The sequence below is a fragment of the Bufo gargarizans genome, chromosome 8 (genome assembly GCF_014858855.1).
Source record: "Bufo gargarizans isolate SCDJY-AF-19 chromosome 8, ASM1485885v1, whole genome shotgun sequence".
Taxonomy (NCBI): domain Eukaryota; kingdom Metazoa; phylum Chordata; class Amphibia; order Anura; family Bufonidae; genus Bufo; species Bufo gargarizans.
The window spans coordinates 97,233,783-97,254,069 of record NC_058087.1 but is presented as its reverse complement, the minus strand read 5'-3'; the positions used below and the strand labels follow the sequence as shown (position 1 = coordinate 97,254,069).

Below are 20,287 nucleotides of genomic sequence, written 5' to 3'. Positions count from 1 at the left end.
GAACCTGGTAACATTCTGGCCTCTGGTATCATTGGTGCCATTTATCCTGATCTTCTTGTCAAAATACAATGTTCTCAGGACTAGGTTCCTAGTAATCTTCCCCCTCGTAAATGATTTGTTCCTCCAAATTTTCACCTTAAAATTTTGGTGGCATCCCATTGCTCTATTCTGGCAGGTAATCTGGGTATTGTGGTGACTAAACATCTGGTCTCCCAAGCCTAGTGGCCTACTTGGCCTCCCAAGCCTAGTGGCCTACTTGGTCGCACAATGTGGGTACCTTTGTCTCAGTGTGTGATGTGTGGGCTAGGGCCAAGGTACCCAGGAGATGTCTTGCAGGTTTGCTTTGTCTCCTGCCCATACCACAGAGACCTTGGACATACATCTTTATTGACTTTATTATGGACCTGCCCGCCCTCCAAGGTTGAGTTGGTCATTTGGGTAGATTCTCCCAGATGTATCATCTGGTGCTGTCTGTCTTGCTACTTAGTAGAGTAGGGAATGTCGACCAGTTGCACACTTGCTGCCTAGGGCTTACACTGCAAGTAGGTAGGGAAAGTGGGCGGAGTTCCAACTAGGGCTCACTGTCCGTGTCTTCCCTACCAACTGCTGTTACAGTTTGAATGTATCTTTTAAAGCAGGCATCCTCAATCTGCGGCCCTCCAGCCTCCAAAGTATCAGCCTACAGCAGGGCATTGTGGGAGTTGTAGTTTTACAACAGCTGGAGGGCCGCAGTTTGAGGATGCCTGTTTTAAAGCAAAACAATCATCTGGTGCAAGGTATACTATTCTCCGTGCTAGGATCCTCTTCTTAGGGTAAGATATCAGATATCAATATCAGATCAGTGGAATTCAAACTACTAGTACTACGTTGACTAAAGCGATATGGTGCTTCATCGTGTCCCCCTGACCATTTAACAGGTACTGAGCCATATATTTAGTAGTCTTTAGTGTGTTGGACAGATCTAAATTCCTCTCAATGAATGAGGGGAATAGAGAAATGGGAGAAAAAAGGGGCGCACAATAGGGTAGTGTGTATATACAGATACAATGATAATATCATAGGAATTGTGAAGGCTCACCTTTTTTGGTTGTGCAAAATTTAGGCACAACTCTATTGAAGGCTTTAAAGTGAAGAGACTTATCTTCCGGAACTGCAGTCGCAGATTGTGAGTGCTTTTTGATGGGATGTCCAGTCCCACAAAAGGAAAAATGGCAATAAGAGAGAAATTCTGCTTCGGCGCAAGTCCACAAATGGAAACAGTTTAACAAGTATGATAGTTCTTCTTTAATGGAAACAATGTGTTTTGGGGAGTGAAACTTCCCCTTCATCAGGTTTCAACCTGATGAAGTGAAACCTGATGAAGGGGAAGTTTCACTCCCCGAAACGTGTTGTTTCCATTAAAGAAGAACTATCATACTTGTGAGACTGCTTCCATTTGTGGACTTGCGCCGAAGCAGAATTTCTCTCTTATTGCCATATATTTAGTAGTGGATGTGCCTCATTTTGTAGCTAAGTCCCACTGACTTGGATGGGACTCAGCTGGAGAGAATTGCAGTATAACAGTAATACCTATTTTCACATAGTCTGCTAATGTGAGCACACATTAGAACACTACTGTATATGAAAATAGGTATTATTGGCCTTTTGTCTATTAGTAAAAGTGATGTAATTTGTACATCACAAAAGTCAGGGTAATTGCAGAAACATTAATTGCAGTATGAGGGACAGGCCCTTCAGTCAGCTGATCAATAGAGTTGACATAGTTTTTATTTATTTTTAAATGCAATTAATTTCAGGGCACTGTACAAGTGGCAAGGCTTTACATCATAATGTAAAGCATAAACAAGTACACTATACATAGACTTAATTACTTGCTGGTACTGAGGGGAAGAGGTTGTTTTAATATATGCAAATGAGCCTCTCGGAGCAACAGAGTTGTTACACCTATCGTCTCAGCTCTCTCTTTCGCACCCTCTGCACTTTAATTGACAGTTCCAGGCTGTGAAAATATCATAATTCCCCCTTTGCTCCTAGAGGCTCATTTGCATATATTAAAACATTATTTTTCTTAGCAATTTGGGCACATATGAACATGGGACCAACACAGATTCCTGTTGCTGCCAAGGGCACGTGAAACTGGTCAGCCAGGTTCTTAGGTACAAATCTGCAGACATATGCCCTTTAAATAGTTTGAGGTTCCAGTTTTGTTATGCAACTTTGGAAACTCACTTCATTTTTTTTGTTTGATTTATGTGCCAAGGATGTCTATTGATTTTATGTAGTAGACATACTGCACATGACAATTTGTGTACTATATTAAATGTTTAAGTTATTTGGTATATTGTATATATTCTTACTATCTAAAAACAACTTGTGTAAGCGTGTATTCTATTTTTAAAGTTTACATTATTCCATGTTTTTTCTACTTTCAAGGAGTGAACTTTAATATTGACCAGTGTACCGTGAATGGGACTGATCCCAACAAGCAAAAGTGTCCTGAATCAAATAAGGAGAACCATCAGCCTGTCTTTCCTCAGTGGCTGACCGTACTTTTACTTTGCCTCTACTTGCTGTTCACAAACATTCTACTATTAAATCTTCTAATTGCAATGTTTAAGTAAGTAATTGTGCATTAGATCAAATCATGTATATTTTACTTTCAATATTTATTTGCAACTTTATACTTTCAGTGTTGTCATTTTACTTTTTTCCTATTATTAATAGGGAATTTCAGTATTTCTTTCATCTCATGTCATCTCTCTTTTTTTTACCGAGGTGCCATAGTGACGTACCACTGCCAAGGCAGAGTGAAGTGTTTCAGCAGTCCTCTCAAATATTTCTGTTCAGCTGCAGACCCCTCAGGTCCTGCCTTAAAAGCCTCAATTTCCCCATTCTGTTTGGTCTTCCTTATAAAGAGAAGCCTTGCATGGATCAATCACATGATGCACATTGTAGGACGTTGGACAACTCGCCCCTACCTATCTGGTTTACAGGATTCAAAAATTCCCTACTATAGTACTATTACTCAGATAATTCACTTTATAAGGCCTCATGCACCAGTTATGGTCCGCATCTGAGTTTTTGTGGCTCTGCTGTGGACCCATTCACTGCAATAGGGCCGCAAAGGATGCGGACAGCACTCCGTGTGCTCTCCGCATCCATTGCTCCATTCCGAGGCCCCGCAAAAAAAAAATATAGCCTCTCCTATTCTTGTCCGTTTTGCTGACAAGATTAGGTATGTCTACAATGGGCCGCCCGTTCCGTAAACTGCAGAAGGCAAACGGACAGCTTCCGTTTTTTGTGGATCCATGGTTTGCGAACCTCAAAAAAAGGCACGGTCGTGTGCATGTGGCTTAAGTCAGAGAAACTCGTATAAAAATAAATAAAAAGGGAAGCTGAAAGCCAAATCCCCTATCTTCCCCAGTAAATAAAAATGTGTGTGTGTGTATATATATATCTAAATCTAAATATATATCTATATATATATATATCTATATATCTATATATATATATATACATATATTGGGTAACCGGTCAAGATTTTTTCAGCCAGATTAAATTTGGAGAAAATTACAGCAACACAGCCTCCTGCAAATCTGACTAAATATTCCTCTCAGAATAAATTACCCCCTTCTTGTAATATTAGTAGTCTTAGATGGATCAAGACATAGCTGCTTCATTCCACTTCACACAGAAACACCATAGAGTACAGACTGCACAGCAACACTGAGACATTTAAAGTGTACCTCACTTTTAAACAAACTTTGCTATTATCAATAGTACAGAGTGCACAGAGGGAATAACACAATTTCTGGCTATTATATGACTTGGATCAGACATTTTTTTGCCAGGTTTAACTTTTGCATGTCTAGTTTGCAACGTTCCAAGATTTGGTTGGTAAAGCCTGCACACAGAAAGTAGAAGAGAATCTGGTTCCTAATTTTATCACACTAAGGCCCCATGCACACGGCCGTGTTTCACAGCCGTGTGCGGGCCGTGGAACCGCGGCCTGGATCCCTCCTGAGAGCAGGAGCGCACGGCGTCACTGGTTGCTATGACGCCGTGCGCTCCCTGCTGCCGGCACAGTACAGTAATACACTGGTATAGATCATACCAGTGTATTACTGTATTGCGGCGGCAGCAGGGAGCGCACGGCGTCATAGCAACCAGTGACGCCGTGCGCTCCTGCTCTCAGGAGGGATCCAGGCCGCGGTTCCACGGCCCGCACACGGCTGTGAAACACGGCCGTGTGCATGGGGCCTAACTCAGAATCAGCACAAGGATTATGTAGGAAATCAAAGAAAAAAACTGATGTGTTTGGATGTGAATATAGCATTTTTTTGTAGCTAAAACAGAAACGCTACTTAAAAAGTCTACTTAGCTGTGCAGGTCTCTATGGATGTGTGTGTCTCACTCATTTCCTGCTCATTCTTCCCCATCTGCTCTCCATAGACATATATTGGACCTTGTAATCTGATCCTTCAGTGAGAAGCAGCCATCCAAGACAGATTTCTCATAATTTCAAAAGTCAAACTCAATTTACAAAATTGAGGCAAAAAAAAAAACCTGCAGATAACGCAAAAACAAAATGTTTTCCTCTAAAAATATAGATTATAGAGATAGCATATGTTTTGAAATTCCTTTTGAGTTTGATTCAATGATTTGAAAAATATTTTTTTATTCATATCATCATTAATATTACACAAATCAAATATGCCTGAAAATTTTATATGTTAAACATATAAATATACTTGAGAAAATTCATGGGTAATTGTACACATCCTTTTGCTATATGGCCGAATTACGTAGTTGTGAAATTTTTTAAGTGAAAGAGGCTTTTTGGGGGAAAATACTTGGGTGATTATACACCTCCTTTTGCTGTATGGACCAAATTATGTAGAAGAGAAATTTTGTATATAAAATATGTTTGTTTTCTTTGGGAAAATTAATGGGTGATTGTACACCTCCTTGTCCTATATGGACCTAATTACATGGTGACATTTTTTATGTGAAACAGACTTTTTGGGGGGAAATTATAGGTGATTGTACACCATCTTTTGCTCTTTGGAACAAAATATGCAGTGGTAAAATTTTATATGTGAAACATGCTATTCTGGGGATAATTCATGTGTGATTGTACACCTCCTTTTGCTATATGGACCGAATAGTGTAGTTGTGAATTTTTTATGTGAAACAGGCTTTTTTTAAAAGAAAATTAATCATGATTATGCACCTCCTTTTGCTGTATGGACCGAGATGCTCAGTGGTGAATTTTTTTTTTATGTGACACAGGCTTTTTGGTGGAAAATTCAAGCGTGATTTTACACCTCCTTTTGCTATATGGACCAAATTACATAGTGAATATTTTTTTTGAAACAGGCTTTTTTGGAGAAAATTAATAGGCCTTTTGCTATATAGAGGACAGAATTATGTAGTGGTAAATTTTATATGTGAAACAGGCTTTTTGTGGGGAAAATTGATGGGTAATTGCACATCTCCTTTTGCTATATGGACCAAATTACATAGTGGTGAAATTTTTATGTAAAACATGCTTTTTTGGGGAAAATTTGTAGGTGATTGTACGCCTACTTTTGCTATATGATCCGAATTACGCAGTGATAATTTTTTTTATGCGAAACAGGCTTTTTTGTGGAAAATTAATTTGTGATTGCACACCTCCTTTTGCTATATGGACTAAATTACGCAGTGGTAAAATATTATATGTGAAACAGACTTTTTTGGGCAAAATTCATGGGTAATTGTACGCCTACTTTTGCTATATGAACCGAATTATGCAGTGATTAAATTTTATATGTGAAACAGGCTTTTTGTGGGAAAATTCATGCGTGATTGTACACTTACATTTGCAATATGGACTGAATTATGTAGAGGTGAAATTATTTATATCAAACATGTTTTTGGGGGGAAAATGTATAGGCGATTGTACACCTCTTTTGGTAATATGGACCAAATTACGTAGTTATGAAATTTTGTATGTGAAACAAGCTTTTTGGGGAAAATTTATGGATGATTGCACACCTCCTTTTGCTATATGGATCCAATTACGTAGAAGTGAAATCTTTTATTTCAGACATGATTGTTTAGGAAAAATGATGGGTGTTTGTACACCTCGATTTGCTTTTTGGGAAAATTAATAGTTGATTGTACACCTCATTTTAATATATCGACTGAATGACGTAGTGTTGACAAATTTTATATAAAACATGTTTTTTTCAAGAAAATTGATTGGTGATTGTACACCTTTTTCTGAATGTACCTAATTAAGTAGTGGTGACATTTTTTATTTCAAATATGTTTTTTTAGGAAAATTTATGGGTGATTGTACACATTCTTTTTCAATATGGACCAAATTACATAGTGGTGACATTTTTTATTCCAAATAGGCTTTTTTTGGGACAATTCATATGTGATTGTTACCAAATTACGTAGTGTTAAAATTTTATATGTGAAACTGGCTTTTTTTGAGAAAATTCATGGGTGATTGTACACCTCATTTTGGTGTATGGACCGAATTACATAGTGGTGAAAATTATAGGTGATTGTACACAATCTTTTGCTCTATGGACCGAAATACGTAGTGGTAAAATTTTATATGTAAAACATGCTATTTTTGGGATAATTCATATGTGATTGTACACCTCCTTTTGCTATATGGACCGAATAGTGTAGTTGTGAATTTTTTTATGTGAAAAAGGCTTTTTTTAAGAAAATTAATTATGATTATACACCTCCTTTTGCTGTATGGACCGAAATGCTCAGTGGTGAATTTTTTTAAATGTGAAACAGGCTTTTTTGGGGAAAATTCATAGGTGATTGTATACCTCCTTTTGCTATATGGAGGACCGAATCACATAGTGGTAAAATTTTATATGTGAAACAGGCTTTTTTTGGGGAAAATTGATGGGTAATTGCACACCTCCTTTTGCTATATTGACCAAATTACATAGTGGGGAAATTTTTATGTAAAACATGCATTTTTTTGGAAAAATTCATAAGCGATTGTACGCCTACTTTTGCTATATGATCCTAATTACGTAGTGATAATAAGAGATGTTGCGAATATAAAATTTTCCGTTCACGAACGGCGAACGCGAATTACTGCAAATGTTCACGAATGGGCAAACCGATATTGACTTCAATAAGCAAGCGAATTTTAAAACCCACAGGGACTCTTTCTAGCCACAGTAGTGATGAAAAAGTTGTTTCAAGGGGACTAACACCTGAACTGTGGCATGCCGGAGGGGGGTCCATGGCAGAACTCCCATTGAAAATTACATAGTTGACGCAGATTTGGATTTTAATCCATAAAGGGCATAAATCACCTAACAATCCTAAAATATTTTGAACAACGTGGTGTAAAACATCAAGTGTGTGTATACGATCAGTTTTGATGTTGTATCGATCAGGTAGTGTAAGGGTTACGCCCGCTTCAGACATTGACAGACCAAACTCCCCTTTTAGTGCACCGCAAACAACCGCAAAGAGTCAATTTGCACAAGGTTGGATACCAAGCTAGCCATGTCCCGTTGATGTCATTGAAGGTTTCTTCCTCCACCCAGCCATGTACAACACCAAGGGTCCCCGAAAGGAGAATTGAATAGATTTTTCGAACGGGGAGATGGTTAAAAAAAACGCTGGATCCCTCCCCTTTGTTTGAATCCACGGTCACTGCGTCTGCGCCATGCGATTTATTGTCACACCCGATATGAGTGGTATTTTCTGTAGTTCTCTTCTCATCAGTTTAATCCCTGTTACATCCCCAATCTGGGGTCCATTTATTGAATTGATTTTTCGAACGGGGAGATGGTTAAAAAAAACGCTGGCTCCCTCCCCTTTGTTTGAATCCACGGTCACTGCGTCTCAGAGATTGACTTTTGTAAAAAAAAGAAATTTGGCCGGGTACTTTTGACCTTTACAGTGACAGACCAAACTCTGATACACCAAAATGAATTGATTTTAGGAACCGGAAGATGGAAAAAGCAGCTTGGTCGGTCCTCTTACTCCCAAGTAGGGGCACTGCGCGTGCATGGAGCAATGTGCTGTGACACCCTATATGGGAGGTGAGCGAAGCTGGCCCCCCTTCAATCAGCACAAACAACAACTCCAGTGTGTTTCTTTAGTGCTACGTTTGTGCTGTTTTGTGCCACAAAAATTAACATTTGTGCTGCTTTTATTTTAAAGATAATAGCAACTGTTTGTTTCAACATGATGACATCACCAGCCCCCCTACAACAGCAAAAAGACATGACACTTGCTGGATGGTTAGTGCTACGTTTGTGCTGGTTTGTGCCATTTAAATCTCCATTCTGCCTCCTTTCGTTTTCGAGTTATTAACCATTTATTGAAAGGTCACAAAAGGTCACCCAGCCCCCCATCACAGCCAAAAGACACAAAACTGGTCCGGTTGGTTAGTGCTACGTTTGTGCTGGTTTGTGCCGTTTAAATCTCCATTCTACCTCATTTTGTTTCCGAGTTATTAACCATTTACTGAAAGGTCACCAAAGGTCACCCAGCCCCCCATCACAGCCAAAAGACACGAAACTGGGCTGGTTGGTTAGTGCTACGTTTGTGCTGGTTTGTGCTGTAGAAATTAACATTTGTGCTGGTTTTATTTGTAAGATAATAGCAAAACCGGGCTGGTTGGTTAGTGCTGCATTTGTGCTGTAAAAATGATCATTTGTGCTGCTTAATTTTATGAACTCCATTAACAGGGCTGAAGCCAGGGCCGGCGTCATAACCCGGCATCCCCGGGCAAGTGCCGGGGCCCAATGCTCCTGGGGGGACCCACTGAGCTGCTATGAGCACTTCCATCAATACAGATGTGAGCTCTCACTGCTGTCATTTCACTTACGCAGTACCCCCCTGGTGGGCCCTCTGAGCTGCAGAGACTCAGACCACGCCCCCTCTGCACAGGACACACCCCTCTACACAGGACACGCCCCCTCTACACAGGACATGCTGCCTGAGGAGGGAGACCGGAGGGCTGGAGCAGAGAAGTGTGAAGACTGTGAGTGAGTCTGCACTGTGACTGTCTCTTGTCTGTGGGACAGAAGGGGGGGGGGACTCTTCGATCTGCTGCTGCTTCATTCTATTTAGTTGTGTTACTGTTTCATTAAGCAGTTTGTCTCCATGACACCTGCCCCCCCCCCACATATCCTGTCCTATCTCATCCTCATGGGGCCCCTGCTGTCTCCTTTCCTCCCTCATGTATCCAGAGCTCCTGTCCCACCCTCCTATCTCCTATTGCTGCCCTGCACAGACCTCCTGCCCCTACTTGTTGTATGAATCACCCTCAGAGCCCCTTCCACCTACTTGCTGTGTCCACCCCTCCTGTCCATCCAGGGCCCCTGTCTCACTTTTCTGCCTCTCATTATGGTGGCATCTGAACAGCATTCACCATAAGGACCTTCTAACGTCACAGGGTCATGTGACTATACCCCCCACCCAGTACTGTGCCCCTTTATACCCTGCATTGTGTCCTCTTACCACACCCTGTGCAGTGCCCATACTCATTCCCTGTACTGTGCCCTCTTATACCCTTTTATACAGTCACTGTATGGTGGTTTTATCATTGTATGGCGGTATTATCACTATATGGCGGTGGTATCCAATAACTGCATGGCCATAACTGTATCCCTTTCTCTGCCCACACCACTTTTTTTAGACCTGGCATAAGCGGGAAAAGATATAGATTGCGGTGCTAAGGACCTTTGCGCCACAATCTGTGTCAGACATACGCCTAACATAGACGTATTTCTATATAATAAATGACCCCCGTATTGTATTATTATTCGGGGTAGGGCTAATATCATTATAGTATATAGATTCTAGTGTATTATACTGTGCCCTGTATTTCCTAGTAGAAAATGATCCTTGGGAAGCCCAGTCCTCACCCCTGACCACCAGGACCAGGCAGTGCTCTGTCAGTACATGGCGGCTCCCCTCTCCTCCATGCTGCTCCGCTGAGTACTGGGGCTTATTCTGACACTATGGCTGGGTTCACGTCCTATTTTTGCCATCCATTTAATGTATACCAAAAATGTATGCGTTAACAGATGCCTCAGACTGATGCCGTACAGTGGCGTCCGTTCACCATACAGTTCCATTGTAAAAAAACATATACGTTAACGTATGTATTTTTTACTTGACTTTGCAGGATACAAAAACGTGGAGCGCTGCACATTTGTATACATCAAACCGATAGGAAAAACGCGATGTGAACACACATTGGGGGGGAGGGGGGCGTACTAAAATTTGCTGTGGGGCCTAGTCAGTTCTAGCTACATCACTGCACATCTCCTTCTCTCCTCCAGGCCTGGCTCACTGCTGCAGCGGGCCGCCGGAGAGAAGGAGCGCAGGGAGCTGCGGTTAGTGATGGACAGGACCGCCGGCTCCCCTGCAATGATAGGTATGTGAGGGGGACACTGGGGGGTCATTCATCACACTGTGAGGGCCCCTTACACAGTATAATAACTCCCAGTGCCCCCTATTTAGTATAATGATCCCCATTGACCCTCCATTTAGTATAATGACCACCAGAGCCCCCATTAAAAATAATAACCCCTCGTGCCCCCTCCATACAGTATAACCCCCAGTGTGGGGGCGACTGGGGGTCATTATTCTGAATGGAGGGTCACTGTGGGGTCATTATACTGTGAGGGCCCTTTACATAGTGTAATGACCCCAGTGTCCCCCATTTAGTATAATGATCACCAATGACCCTCCATTCAGTATAATGACCCCCAGAGCCCCCTCCATACAGTATTCCCCAGTGTGGGGGCTACTGGGGGTCATTATTCTGAATGGGGGAGACTGGGGGTTATTATTCTGAATGCAGGGCCACAGGTGGTCATTATACAGGGGGGGGGGGATTGGGGGTTCATTATACTGTGTGAAGGGCCACTAGTAGTCATTATACTGTGTGAAGGGCCACTAGTAGTCATTATACTGTATAGGGGCCACTGGGGGTCATTATACCGTGTGGGAGCCACAGGGGGTCAATGTAAAAAAATGCCTAATGGGGGCCCACTGGGATTTATCGCCCAAGGGCCCACATGAACCTGGAGCCGGCCCTGGCTGAAGCATACTAACTTTACACAGGTAGTAAGACAAGTTAATGTGGACTGGCATCACTTGAAGTAAGAATGATTATAGCATGCAGACACATCAGTCTCAATGAAAAAGGTAAAAATAGGTTTAATAAGGAATGGCAACATCAGAGACCTGCAACCTGTAAAGGTGTGCGGACACACAGTGAGAGTCACAAACACATGTGCATTTGATGCATTTTGTCAGTGCCTTTGTAGTGCCTTTTGTGACAGCACATCCTACAGTAATTATGTGACTCAAGAAATAAGCAATGTAGAATGTTTTCAGCTTGTGAAAGCCATGGCAGAAAAAGGTGTACAAAAAGAAATTTACATGCTGAGAGGTAAAATCCTAAAGGGACATATTTGGAGCAGAACAAATAAAAGCAGGACTCCAGCTGGTTAAAGCTGAGTGCAACATATCATCAATAATTTCAAATGTGTTCTCAACAGTGCCCAGTATAGTGGCTGAGAGCAAATGTTCTTCAGAAACATGTTCACGACATGTTGGAGCATCAAGAAATATTGCATGTGTATCAGTTGACCAAGACACATTAGAATCCAGAGGAGTTTCAGTTCTACAAGATGCAGTCAACAAACATATTAACTTTTACCACCTTCAAAATGCCTGTCACGCATCCATGATGTGCAACATACACCTATGGAAATGCAGTTTTTTGACCCTTCAGTTTCTGGAAATGTTCTTTGTAATGGTACAGTAGGAAACACCTTCAAAACAGGACAGCACCTTTGGATTGACACTGACATAGGACTCTGGGCAGCTTGTGAGACACGAAGCAGAGGTTCACAAGAAAGATTTCTTGAAGCAGAACTCTCTGAATTTCGAGCCTACCTTGAATTAAATGAGAACAGGTTCACTTTAAGAGCTGTTGTTGCATTTTGCCAACCAGCTACCAGAAGCTCTCTAGGCCATTACATAGCCTACTGTAAAAGGTCTGATTACGCATGGGAAAAATATGATGATTTGACAAATGGTATGGCAGTGGTAAATTCACATACCAAGATCTGCCCCCATACTGTTCTGTACACAAGAGGTAGCTGCTTGTAGTCCACAATACAAGACACCAGCACTGGACAATATGTGCCAGAAGTAAAGCACTTTTTATTCAATCGTCACATGCGTCAAACAGCCAACATTTCGGGGCCATGCAGGGTCCCTTCTTTTGGCCAACATAGTGACGGTCACTATGTCGCTCAGAAGAAGGGACCCTGTATGGCCCCCAAATGTTGGCTGTTGTATGGACACAGCGCCATCCATGTTGTCACTTCAAGCACCAACCTCTTACTCAAGGTCTGTACACTGTATGGAGTGCTGATGATTTTGGATTATTAGCTGCTTGTAGTTCCAAGTTACTGTTTGTTAAGCGTAGGTAGCAAAGGTTTTAGCTTGAGATAATCTACTTTTTTATGCACTTCCCATGGACAAGTGCAGTTACCGTTTAATGAAGACTGCGAAAAAAATCAGGACTTAATATGGATATCTCTATGTTTGGGTTTATTTGTTCTTTATTTGTCATTGATTTTCATGAAAACTTTATGATCTTCAGTTTGTAAAATGATTTGTAGAATAAAAATGTTTGAGACACATGTTACTATTCTACTTCTTGATAGTATTTATTTTTTTGGCTGTAGCTATAATCATTCTTACTTCAAGTGATGTCAGTCCACATTAACTTGTCTTTCTACCTGTGTAAAGTGAGTATGCTTCAGCCCTGTTAATGGAGTTCATAAAATTAAGCAGCACAAATGATCATTTTTACAGCACAAATGCAGCACTAACCAACCAGCCCGGTTTTGCTATTATCTTACAAATAAAACCAGCACAAATGTTAATTTCTACAGTACAAACCAGCACAAACGTAGCACTAACCAACCAGCCCAGTTTTGTGTCTTTTGGCTGTGATGGGGGGCTGGGTGACCTTTTGTGACCTTTCACTAAATGGTTAACTCGAAAACGAAAGGAGGCAGAATGGAGATTTAAATGGCACAAACCAGCACAAACGTAGCACTAACCATCCAGCAAGTGTCATGTCTTTTTGCTGTTGTAGGGGGGCTGGTGATGTCATCATGTTGAAACAAACAGTTGCTATTATCTTTAAAATAAAAGCAGCACAAATGTTAATTTTTGCGGCACAAAACAGCACAAACGTAGCACTAAAGAAACACACTGGAGTTTTTGTTTGTGCTGATTGAAGGGGGGCCAGCTTCGCTCACCTCTATATGGGTGATGTCTTAAAGGGTTTCTACCACTTGAATATCACATATTTGGTGTTCAGACACTAGCGATTCGCTAGTGTCTGTTCTTGCCTACAAGCTAATTATCACATTAATCCGGGCTGCCGATACCTCAAAAAAAGCACTTATATCTTTATGCAAATGAGCCTCTAGGTGCTATGCAGGCGTTTTTCTAAGCACCTAGAGGCTCCGTCTACCTTGCATTTTGCCGCCCTGCGCCTCGCTCCAGCACGCCCATCTCTCACTGTAATCGATCCTCCCCCTGCTTCAGCCTTCCGAAATCCCGCGCCTGCGCCGTCCGTCGCGGCATTCGGAGGCATTCGGCGCAGGCGCAGTCAATGTCTGACCGCTCCCTGCTCAGACATTTCAACTGCGCCTGCGCCGATGACGTCACAGAGCTCCGTGGGACAGACGAAGCCCAGCAGCAAGCGGTCAGACATTGACTGCGCCTGCGCCGAATGCCTCCGAATGCCGCGACGGATGGCGCAGGCGCGGGATTTCGGAAGGCTGAAGCAGGGGGAGGATCGATTACAGTGAGAGATGGGCGTGCTGGAGCGAGGCGCAGGGCGGCAAAATGCAAGGTAGACGGAGCCTCTAGGTGCTTAGAAAAACGCCTGCATAGCACCTAGAGGCTCATTTGCATAAAGATATAAGTGCTTTTTTTGAGGTATCGGCAGCCCGGATTAATGTGATAATTAGCTTGTAGGCAAGAACAGACACTAGCGAATCGCTAGTGTCTGAACACCAAATATGTGATATTCAAGTGGTAGAAACCCTTTAAATAGTACTATTCCGTTCAGTTTAATCCCTGTTATGTCCCCTATCCGGGGACGTGTGTTGAATTGATTAACCATTGTCGAATTAACGAACCATTATGACATCCTGCAATAATATAGTTCTGAGCTTTGTATTGGAATTGATAGGGATTTGTTTAATTGTCTGCATTATTTCTAATAAACTATTAACTTTATTATTTTTATTTTATTTTATGTATTAAAAACCCATACAACTTAAAAAAGGAAAAGAAAATTAATGTTTTTTCTATGAAAAATTATCCAGCCGATCGCTTTTGGTCTGATCATAATGATGCAACGGCCTTATCATCTGGAGTGTGGCAACATTGCCAACACACTCATAGAGGTGATGATCGCTTTATTGTGATACGCAAGCCCCTTTACCACAACAAAGTAACGATCACAAAGGGGAATTGACACTTGTATGTGCCTTTTTTGTTTTTGTTTTGTTTTTGCAGCCACAGTGCAGCACCAGATGCCAGAAAAATTGGACATGTACACATGCCTGAAAAATAATGTTATTGTTGCAGCCGCTGTTGTAGCAGTGGCAGGAAAAATTGATGTTTTCCAGGCAGAAAGGTGACTAAAACATTGCGGCTTGAACCCTAGTTGGTGGCGGAGAATTCACGAAAGTCATGCGGTATGCAGACATTAAATGCAGCAGCTTGGGGACCATTTGGAGGCAAGGCATGTCATCAGGCCTTTTGTTAGTCAAACGTATCCCCCACTGTCAGTCCCTCCGGGATCCATGCCTCATTCATCTTAATGAAGGTGAGGTAATGAACACTTTTTTGACCGAGGTGACTTCTTTTGTCAGTGACAATGCCTCCTGCTGCACTGAAGGTCCATTCTGACAGGACATTTGAAGCGGGGCAGGCCAGAAGTTCTATTGCAAACTGGGATAGCTCAGGCCACAGGTCAAGCCTGCACACCCAGTAGTCAAGGGGTTCATCGCTCCTCAGAGTGTCTATATCTGCAGTTAATGCGAGGTAGTCTGCTACCTGTCGGTCAAGTCGTTCTATGAGGGTGGACCCCGAAAGGCTGTGGCGATGCGTAGGACTTAAAATGCTCTGCATGTCCTCCATCAAAAACACATCTGTAAAGCATCCTGTCCTTGCCGCCATGGTCATGGTAGGAGGAGGATTACTTTCACCTCTTCCCCAGTTAGATTTCCGTTGTGCTGTGACATCCCCCTTATAAGATGTGTAAAGCATATTTTTTAGTTTGGTTTTAAACTGCTGCATCCTTTCTGACTTTTAGTAATTTGGTAACATTTCCGCCACTTTCTGCTTATACCGGGGGTCCAGGAGCGTGGCCACTCAGTTTAGGTTGTTCTCCTTCATCCTTTTTATACCAGGGTCCCTCAACAGACATGGCAGCATGAAAGACCCCATTTGCACAAGGTTGTATTCCGAGCTACTCATTTCCCGTTTTGACTGTTTAAAAGCAGAGTTTACACGCTGCCCCCGACATGTTTCGCCGTACCACGGCGTCTTCAGGGGTTAGGGCAGTGTCTAAGCATGTTACCCTCAGTGCCCTAAGTGTTAATTAAAAGGCCAGTGATACTGGGAATTTTAAATCACTATTTGTCACGCATATAAGTTTTAGTAAGAACAATCATTAAAAGTTAAGTCTTAGGATCTTGGTAGGTGCAGGATTAATAGGTGTCAAGTAGTCCTATAGGACATAAGTGGTAATGCATGGCACATGTGACAACTTGCCCAAATTCAATGCCGCCAACAAATTGCTTCCATTGTCACACACCACTTTTTCCGGTCTCCAGTTGGTGCGGGGTCAGCCACTGATCCACCTGTGCATTCAGGGCGGACAGGAGTGCTGGTCTGGTGTGGTTCTCTGATTTCAGGCAAGTCAACCCCAAGACAGCGTGACACTGTCATATCCGGGATGTGGAATAGCCCCTGGGGATCTGGGGGGATTCAGTTGATGTGCAGCCAGATGCCGCAGCAGAGGAGGACTCAGCCAAGGAGGTTATCAAAGAGGATGGAGTAGGAGAAGTAGAGGAGGTGACAATAGGCCTGCCTGAAAGTCGTGGCGATGTCACTAACTCCGCTGCAGAGCATTGCATTCCATGCTTGGCAGCCGTCAGCAGGTTGACCCAATGCACAGTGTAAGTGATATACCTGCCCTGACCATGCTTTGCCGACCAGGTATCAGTGGTCAGATGGACCCTTGCCCCAACACTGTATGCCAGAGAAGCCATGACTTTGGGATTGCCTTTTTTGAAAAAAAAGATTTGTCCAGGTACCTTCCACTGTGATGTCCCAATAGCAACACATTTTTTGAAGGCCTCAGACTCCACCAGCTGGAATGGTAAAAGCTGGCGGGCTAAGAGGTCTGTCAAGCCAGCTGTCAGACGCCGGGCAAGGGGGTAACTCTGTGACATTGGCTTCTTACACTCAAACATTTCCTTTACAGACACCTGCCTGTGGGCAGATGAGATGGAACTGCTGAAGGTGAGAGGCGGAGTGGCGGGTGGTTGAGAGGGGGCAAGGAGGACAGCAGTGGTTGTCGTGGCTGAAGATGCTGGACCAGATGCTTGTACTCATGTGTTGATCTCATTGGCGTTTGTGATGTGAGATCATGTGCCTTTGCAAAGCAGTTGTACCGAGGTGGGTGTTGGACTTCCCACATCTCAGTTTTTTTTTGGCACAGGTTGCAAATGGCATTGCTGTTATCAGAGGCAGACACACCCCAAAAAAATGCCACACTGCTGAGCTTTGCAATGACGGCATTCTGGTGGTGACAACAGCATGCGTTGATTGGCGTGCTGTCTGGCTGACCACAGGTGCCGATACATGCTGTCTGACTGTGCCACTAGCTCCTTGCGACGACCTCCCTCTGCTTCCAACTCGTCTCCTCCTTCTCTCTCTCTCTCTCTCTCCCCTTCTGAACTTTCCTCCTCTTCTTCTCTTCAACCAGGCACCCACATGGCATACACGGACACATCATCATCATCAACCACTTTACTTGTATCTGACACCTCAGCAAAGGAAGTAGCAGCAGGTACAACATCATCATTATCATCACAATGTACGTCCATGTGTGTAATGCTGCCTAACTGAGACATATCCCAGTTATCTACATCCTCTGGCAATAAGGGATGCGCATCACTAATTTAATCCGACTGATGTGTAAATAACTCCTCTGAGGGATCAAGTGAAGCGGCTGTGGTGGCTGTGGTGGTAGTGGTGGTGTTGGCGGCAGGCGGGAGAGTGGTAACTTGAGAGCAGGTGACAAAAGCTGAGCTGAAGGAGGATGATGCGTCAAGGTTCTTAGCGGAAGCTGTTGAAGATTGGGTGTCCTGTGTAAGCCAGTCAACTATTTTCTCCAAATTTTTTGGGTTCAGGGTATGTGGCCTCTGAACACTGGGCATTATTCCAGGGCCAGTGGAAATCACAGCACCATGACCATGACAGCCCCTGCACCCCTGCCTCTGCTTGTCATTTCTTTTTTTGATAAGTGGTACTATGCGTGCAAGGTACTGTGACACCCTATATAAGTGGTGGGCAGTGGGCACAGTACACTGGCTTGCAACTGGGATTATATCACAGAAAAATAAGAAATTGAATCGTTTTCATCTGCAAGGTATTTGTGAGTGACACCCTGTAACGGTATGAGTGGTGGCCTAGCAGCAAGTGGCCACAGTACAGTCTGTGGGCCAGACACACACTGGCTTTCAACTGGGATTATATCACAGAAAAATAATACATTGAATTTTTTTATCTACAAGGTATTTGTGAGTGACACCCTGTAACGGTATCAGTGGTGGCCTAGCCAATGGCCACAGTACAGTCTGTGGGCCAGACACACACTGGCTTGCAACTGCGATTATATCACAAAAAAATAATACATTATATTTTTTTTATCTGCAAGGTATTTGTGAGTGACACCCTGTAACGTTATGAGTGGTGGCCTAGCAGCAAGTGGCCACAGTACATTCTGTGGGACAGACACACACTGGCTTGTAACTGGGATTTGTGAGGAAGTGACAGGCCTCATGGTTGTTAGGGAAGATATATGGCAGGATTTGCTGTGTCTTCCCCAGAATCAGCAGGTCTGAAGAAAGACTAGGTGCAGTAATCACCCGGGGATAAAGGAATCCTCAAAGTGAGAGGGGGTAGGGGTCTTGCACACAGAAGGCTGGAGTGGCTCTGTGTGGTCTGAGCTCAGAGGGCTGAGAGACCACTATCCCCCAAGAGACCCTGGTGTGGGAGCAGCCTGAAGGCTGCTGGAGATTGGGCTGAGAAAGCCGCATCTCATCATCGGTGTGAACTGTGTTACGCTTTAGGTGAGTCAGGGAAACCTATGTGTTTAGATAGGGCTCTGACAGGCAAGGTATTTTATTTTGCCTTTGTGTCTTTTTTTTATGCCGTGTGCCACAATAAAGCGCAGTTTGGCCCCTAAATCCTGGTCTCTGTGAAGAAGTGTGTGTTTGCAACCCCTGGAAAAGAGCTAATCCCCTACAATTGGTGTTGGATGCGGGTAATAACAACAACAGGTTGCTAGGGGCAACGACCTGACGGAAAAGAGAAGGTGCTGCTGAATGTTGCCAAGGAATTGCTGGGTTGCTGTGCAGTCATTTAAAGGGCCGGAAGCCTGCTTGTTCGCTGGAGCAGGTGCTGCTGGAAAACTGCTGGTTAACCTGGACTTTTTTCCCTGAGGTGCAAGCTGTGCAGGGATTTAAAGGGCACAGTAAAAGAAACTGACCTGTCAAAATGGCTGCCAAATGGTGGAGCGCGTAGGAAAAGTCCTGTGAGATGGTGATTGGGGGGATCCCGCTGGGGGTTATACTAGATTCCCGCCAATAAGTGTCTCAGGTCCTGCCTGAAATTCTGGACTTTGTGACAAGAGGGCCAGAGATAACAAGTAAGGTGTCACTTACCTTTATAACAGACTATGGCCCTGTGCAATGGGAGCTCTTAAAATGTGAGACCCTGGAAGGGGAGGTTGTGCTCGGCAAAGACTTCCCATTATTTTGGCAGATGTGGAGCAGAGAAAATGCTACAAATTGTGTACCTGGAGAATCCGATGAACAGCAGATATGTGCCGTTGCCAAGGGCAACCGTCGGGAAGACAAAGAGGTGGAGAGTAGTGTGGTTCTCAGGAGTGCATATCTTCCCTGCGACTGTGTCCGGAGTCCTAGAGAGGAGGTGCGGTAAAGCTGTTGCTAGGAGCAACCACAACCTTGATGAGTCCACGGGGGAGAATGTCACTGCTTTACCAGAATGGTTGATTACAAAGGGTAAGACTGTTCCTGTTATTAACTATGTGGCAGAGCCAGTGACAGTGAGCCGGCGGCAGTTGATACCTGCTGGGCCGGTAGGTGATAAGTCACACAGAGAAAAAACTGTGTCTGAACAGGCGGATAAGCCTGCTGTGATTGCTCCCTCGCAGAAACCTGCAGGGGAGAAGGTTTCTGTGTTACCTCAGTTGCCCATGACCAAAGCTAGTTTTGGGATGACAAGGATTCGGGATCCCATGCTTGCCCGGGTAAGAGGTAGCACAATATTGAAACCTGAGACTGGCGAAATATTAAGGGTGCTGGACAGTCGTGCGGATAAGGACTATCCGCTGATTTTCACTGAGCGTGAGACTCCAATGAGAACAGGGACTTATGAACTTGATGTTACAGTTACGCTCATGCATGAGGGAGTGTTGGGGTGTAATTTTCCCTTATGATGTGAGTTGTGGAGTAATGGAGACACTTCTGCAGAGCGTGCAAAAACTCCTGCAGAACTTGTACCTGTCCCTTTAAGTGAACGTGTAAGGCCCCATGCACATGGCACAGTACAGTAATACACTGGTATAGATCATACCAGTGTATCACTGTATTGCGGCGGCAGCAGGGAGCGCACGGCGTCATAGCAACCAGTGACGCCCTGCGCTCCTGCTCTCAGGAGGGATCCAGGCCGCGGTTCCACGGCCGTGTGCATGGGGCCTAAGGGAAAGGACCATTGAAAACAGTGATGTAGTTGAAGTGAAAAATGAAAATGGGAGGTCATGTGAAGTAGATGATGATGGCATGCCTTTTCCCTTTCAGGATGTGATCAGGAGAGAAGCGCCCCCAGGTGGTAAAAATGTAAATGATGATGAATCTTTATTTTCTTC

The 20,287-nt window shown here is 43.6% G+C and overlaps 1 protein-coding gene across 1 annotated transcript in view; it reads left to right on the top strand.

Annotated features, from left to right (window-relative positions):
• TRPM2 (transient receptor potential cation channel subfamily M member 2) overlaps positions 1-20,287 on the top strand; it is a 1,289,439-nt gene that overhangs the window by 645,494 nt on the left and 623,658 nt on the right. Inside the window, exon 20 of the mRNA XM_044304068.1 lies at positions 2,434-2,617. Coding sequence (XP_044160003.1) covers positions 2,434-2,617 — 184 coding nt within the window. The remainder of the gene's footprint in view (positions 1-2,433; positions 2,618-20,287) is intronic.